This window comes from Camellia sinensis, chromosome 5 (assembly GCF_055761805.1).
Source record: "Camellia sinensis isolate YWXY chromosome 5, ASM5576180v1, whole genome shotgun sequence".
Lineage (NCBI taxonomy): Eukaryota > Viridiplantae > Streptophyta > Magnoliopsida > Ericales > Theaceae > Camellia > Camellia sinensis.
The window spans coordinates 101,506,913-101,512,912 of NC_138965.1; the positions used below are offsets into that span (position 1 = coordinate 101,506,913).

At 37.9% G+C, this 6,000-nt stretch overlaps 1 protein-coding gene across 1 annotated transcript; it reads left to right on the top strand.

Moving 5' to 3' along the window:
* The first annotated feature begins 742 nt into the window (after positions 1-742).
* LOC114291293 (pentatricopeptide repeat-containing protein At3g57430, chloroplastic) lies at positions 743-3,737 on the top strand. Its single transcript, XM_082869403.1, has one exon. It carries the CDS (start codon positions 869-871, stop codon positions 3,551-3,553), a length of 2,685 nt encoding a protein of 894 aa, XP_082725529.1. The 5' UTR covers positions 743-868; the 3' UTR covers positions 3,554-3,737.
* The last annotated feature ends 2,263 nt before the right edge of the window (positions 3,738-6,000 follow it).

The following is a 6,000-nucleotide window of genomic DNA, read 5'->3' on the forward strand; positions in this document are numbered from 1 at the left end:
AAACTAGGTGAAATATAGACATGTTTTATTCACATTTTACCTTTCTTTTCCATTGCCCTTTCCAAATCTCTCCCTAAATCCTCCAACTAAACACAGTATAAAGGATTGGCTTAGTGGATGCAGCTTGAGGCTTGGGGTTGTACTCTTTTCAGATCTCAAGTTCATATCAACTCTTTGAAACTATGCTTGCGGATTCTGCCTGAGACATGCTTGACTCATGTGGATGGAGCACTTTACGTAGATTTCAAAATTAATCGAAATACGTGTAAACTGATTCAGACATCTGATCATAATATATATATATTATGTATACACTACATAACACATAATTTGGTTACATTATTAAAATACTCATTTATTTCTCTAAATTTAATAAACATTTTACACACATAGTTGAGTTCAGTTTTTCGCCATCCCATTAAAATACATGATTAATATTTTTAATCATATAAATAATAAATTACTTGTAAAAAATAAATAAATATTATTTAAATTAAAATTTTTAAAAAATTTAATATAATTATATTAAGGGGTTGTTTGGGATAAACTAAATAAGTGTACTTTTTAACTTTTTATGAAATATGAATTAGGTATGGGTTGGATTTGAAATGATATAATAGAGAAATAATGTAACTTAAATAAATATTGTGACTAGAATAATAACTTTTTAATTTTTTAACTTTTTTTTATTATGCCAAACTAAGCCTAAAATTTGTGGGCGCTTATCATAAAATATGAGTGGAAGCACTGTAACATCCTTTTATCTTTTTTTATGATACGGGTGACATCCTTTCTCTGAAAAATCACAAACTGTATCTTCATTTCAAAAAGAGGCTTCAAAGCCTAAATCTAACTGAAATAACTACCAATGTCTTCATTGACACAGCTTCTCTCTCCTCTCTCTCTCACTGTTTCTTCCCTCCAAACCCAACAACCCACTTTCCAAAAACAGAGTCCCCAACCCACCACCACAATCACAGTTACTACTTTCACTCCCATCTCCACCAAAACCCCTCCAAAACCCAGGTCTGAATCGCGCTCCACAGCTTCATGGATCGAAGCTCTTCGATCCCAAACCCGATCAAATCACTTCCGCGAAGCCATTTCTACGTACATCGAAATGACAATGGCGGGCGAAAAACCCAACAATTTCGCTTTCCCGGCTGTTCTGAAAGCAGTCACTGGCATTCAAGACTTGAATTGTGGTGAACAGATTCATGCTGCTTCTGTGAAACTTGGGTACAGCGAATCTTCGGTGACTGTGGCTAATACCCTTATCAATATGTATGGAAAATGCGGAGATATTAGGGATGTGTTCAAGGTGTTTGATAGAATTCCTCAAAGAGATCAAGTTTCTTGGAACTCGATGATATCGGCTTTGTGTCAGTTTGAGGAGTGGGAGCTCGCGTTAGAAACTTTTCGAATGATGCAATCGGATAGAGTGGAGCCGAGCTCGTTTACGTTGGTGAGCGTGGCGTTAGCATGTTCCAATTTGAGTAAGCGTGATGGGTTGCGTCTTGGCAAGCAAGTTCATGGGTATGGTTTGAGGGTTGATGATCAAAAAACGTTTACGAACAATGCTTTGATGGCCATGTATGCCAAACTAGGAAGAGTTGATGACTCGAAAGCTATGTTTGAGTTGTATGGAGATCGAGACATGGTTTCTTGGAACACCATGATAAGTTCGTTCTCACAGAGTGACCGGTTTAATGAAGCATTGACATTTTTGCGCCTTATGGTTCTTGAAGGAATTAAGCCTGATGGGGTCACAATTGCAAGTGTTCTTCCTGCGTGCTCCCATTTGGAGTTGTTATATTTGGGGAAGGAAATTCATGCATATGCCTTGAGAAACGATGAATTGATTGGGAATTCTTTCGTGGGTAGTGCTTTAGTTGACATGTATTGCAATTGCAAAAAAGTTGAAAGTGGACGTAGCGTTTTTGCTGGTATCTTAGAGAGGCGACTTGGGCTCTGGAATGCTATGATTGCGGGTTATGCACAAAACGGTTTGAATGACGAGGCCTTAATTCTCTTCATGGAAATGGTAGAGGTCTCGGGGCTTTTTCCTAACACCACCACAATGGCAAGCGCGTTGCCAGCTTGTGTGGATTGTGAAGCTTTCTCCGACAAAGAAGGTATGCATGGATATGTAGTGAAGTTGGGTTTTGGGACTGATAGGTATGTTCAAAATGCTCTTATGGACATGTATTGTAGGATGGGGAAGATAGAAGTATCGAAATATATATTCAACAGCATGGAGATTAGAGATATAGTTTCTTGGAATACAATGATCACAGCTTATGTACTTTGCGGATGCCACGAGACTGCACTTGTGATGCTAAATGAGATGCAAAGATTCAAAGAAAAGAATGATGAATGTGGGGATGAAAGAAACATTCCTTACAAGCCAAATGCAATAACGCTCATGACAATCCTTCCTGGTTGTGCCGCCTTGGCAGCACTAGCAAAGGGAAAAGAGATCCACGCTTATGCTATTAGAAATGCATTGGCATCAGATGTTGCGGTGGGAAGCGCATTAGTCGACATGTATGCAAAATGTGGTTGTTTGAACTTATCCAGGAGAATATTTGATTGCATGCCCGTTAGAAACATCATCACATGGAATGTTATCATCATGGCTTACGGTATGCACGGGAAGGGAGAGGAAGCCTTTGAACTTTTCAAGAGTATGGTGGGGAAAGAACATAGGGGTGAGGAAGTTGAGCCTAATGAAGTAACATTTATTGCAATTTTTGCCTCATGCAGTCACTCTGGGATGCTAAATGAAGGCGTAAACTTGTTCTATAGAATGAAAGACGACTATGGAATAGAACCCACATCTGATCACTATGCTTGTGTTGTTGACTTGCTTGGTCGAGCCGGTCAACTAGAGGAAGCGTATGAACTGGTCAACGCCATACCTTGTGAATTTGACAAGATAGGAGCTTGGAGTAGCTTGCTTGGTGCTTGCCGGATCCACCAAAATGTTGAATTTGGAGAAATAGCAGCCAAGAATCTCCTTCGCTTGGAGCCAAATGTCGCTAGCCACTATGTTCTACTATCTAATATCTATTCATCTGCAAGCCTTTGGGATAAAGCAACGGAAGTACGGAAAAACATGAAGGAAATGGGGGTAAGAAAAGAACCCGGTTGTAGTTGGATTGAGTTTGACGATGAAGTTCATAAATTCACAGCCGGGGATTCTTTGCACCCTCAAAGTGAGAAGCTCCATGGCTTCCTCGAGACATTGGCAGAGAGAATGAGAAAAGAGGGTTATGTTCCAGATACTTCTTGTGTTCTTCACAATGTCGATGAAGAGGAAAAAGAGAATCTACTGTGTGGACACAGTGAGAAACTAGCTATAGCCTTTGGTATACTCAATACCCCTCCTGGTACTACCATTAGAGTTGCCAAGAACCTCAGAGTTTGTAATGATTGTCATGTTGCGACCAAGTTTATCTCAAAGATTGTGGGGAGGGAGATTATTGTAAGGGATTTGAGGAGGTTCCATCATTTCAGGGATGGAAATTGTTCTTGTGGGGATTATTGGTGAAAATTATCCAAATTCCAGCGGCATATATGAGAAGTTTTGTTGATATTCAAATACCATTTGTAACATCTCAATGATTGTAACTTGTAATACTAAAGTTATATCTTCATGGATCAGTAAATAGATTTCAAGCTTCAAGTTACTAAGTATAAAGGAAATTTAGAAGGGAAAAAAAAATTTGTGGTTTACATATGATCAACATCGCTTGCGATTTTTATTTTCCTTTTGCAAAATCTAGACTGGCAAGCATCTCAAACTTTGATTTCAGATTAGTCAACCTCGCCAACTTGTGGTGCTTTCAATATTTGGTATCTTGGTGTTCATGATCTTTTTATTGTTTCTCAGGACCTTGAATTAATTTCATATTTATGAGGAAAATCTTGGTTTCATTTTTTCTCTTTGTCTGCTTATTTCGTTTAAATTTGCAATATTGCATTGAAGGAAAAAAGTATTTCTCAAGACTCCACCCTGCCCTTTCTTTGACTGCTTAAATCTTCTGCTGGTTTTGTTGTGAAATGAACAGATTTCTATAAATTCCATTTTCTTGTTTTTGTGACTTTCTACATTGTGGTCTCACATGTATTGGCATTAATTAATTTCATGTTATTGGCTTCTGATTGATTGGTCTATTTGATATTGACTTCTGATTTACCTTTGCATGAAGCCAAAAAGGTCATGAATTTTTTCTTTAAATTAGATTTGATGTTTTATGAGCAATTTTGGCTGTTGGGCGTGCTTTATTTAGTTGTCATCAGCTTGTAAATGGTAAATTTGGTGGGAAAGATTTGTCATGGATTAGTGGTGATTTTAGTTGATAAATGGTGTAATGTTGAGAGCTTCTAATCCCTGAAGTTTGACATTTCTGTGGTTTAGCTCTAGAATTTATGTTACTCTCTCATCTCAGTTACTTTCACACAAATAATAAATTAGATTTGTCATCAAACTCAATTTTTACATGGCTCATCTCAATTGAAATGTAAATCATTCATCAAACTATCCTTGATTTTGAAATGTTACGGAATTTTTCAGGGTTTGTCATAACATAGTAAGGCTGTTTGGATTATGTCTTGATTTTGGTGGGTTCAATTGCAAGGTCTCTTTCTCTCTCTCCTTAGAACTGGCTTAAGGCATCTTCGACCCACACGGGGCATAGTTCCACGACAAAGCCTCCATTCTGAGCCACAGGACCTGAGTCTCGCAATGCACACTGAATGCTTTAGCATACCTATGCCCTACCACTTGACCTAGGTTCGTGAACTACATGGGATTACTATTTCCAATGAGAGGGGGGTAATGTGCACATGGCCTATACCACAATGGGGTAAAGTGAAAGTTGCCCTTTGTAAAATTACAAGGAGTGCTAAGAATTTGAAATGGGAGACCTAATTGGTTTTGGAAATAAAAATGGGCTCAGAACTTGATATTAGTTAAGGGTTCAATCCTAATATTTTTGTTACCTTCAATCCATCAAATTACGCCTTCTCTTTTTCCCTTATTGGATGGAATGGGTTGATTTTTTTTGAAACCGTAAAATGTTAAGTCAATTTGACTGCTCACACCACCATGCAATAGATTTGGGGAGCATAATTTTTTGGGTTTGTGTTGCTTATGTAATTATTATAAGATGAATACAAATGCAGTTGTGCCATTATAGGCTTCTACTTTTATCCCAGAAAATGCAATGTATTTTTATGACTAGAATGATTGAAATATTTAAATGCAGATCAGTTAGCGCGCTTGTGATCCTCCTCAAGAACTTAAATTAAGTGATATCGAAGTGGTATTTGTGTACTTGTACGCCTAGAAACTGCAGTGAAATCATCTTTAGAGATGGCTTTATTATCAAAGTTACTTTGTATCACATTGGATGTTACCAGTACACTCATTGCTTACAAAGGTGAGCTTGGGGACTACTATTGCATGGCAGCCAAATCTGTTGGATTGCCTTGTCCTGATTACAAACGTGTTCATGATGGCTATAAACTTGCATACTCAGACATGGCAAAGAAGTATCCATGTTTTGGTCATGCAGCCAAAATGCCCAATATTGTGTGCCGGAAGACTTGTGTGAGAGACTCCTTTGTCAGGGTGAGATATATCACTTCATCATGCATTATTTGGCAGTGGCTTCTTGCATTCTCACCTTTTCCCCAATTATTTGGATATTATGTCACATTATAGGCAGCATTCAAACTGATTTCAGTTCTGCTATAAACATACAAACTGATCGCAGAACTGAACACTAGATACACATGAATAGACAAAATTTTACAGGGTTTGTTAGTGGGTTCATGAATCCCTTAAAATTTCTTATTATTATGGATATTATTTGTTGACAGGCAGGGTATGATCATGATGAGGAGATATTTGAGAAGATATTCAGGCGCATATACTCAACCTTTGGTTCAGCTGCACCATATACAGTCTTTCCAGATTCTCAACCATTCCTA

Bases quoted from the DNA above. Each gene is read 5' to 3' on its own strand.
- LOC114291293 (XM_082869403.1), top strand. From the start codon at position 869: ATGTCTTCATTGACACAGCTTCTCTCTCCTCTCTCTCTCACTGTTTCT.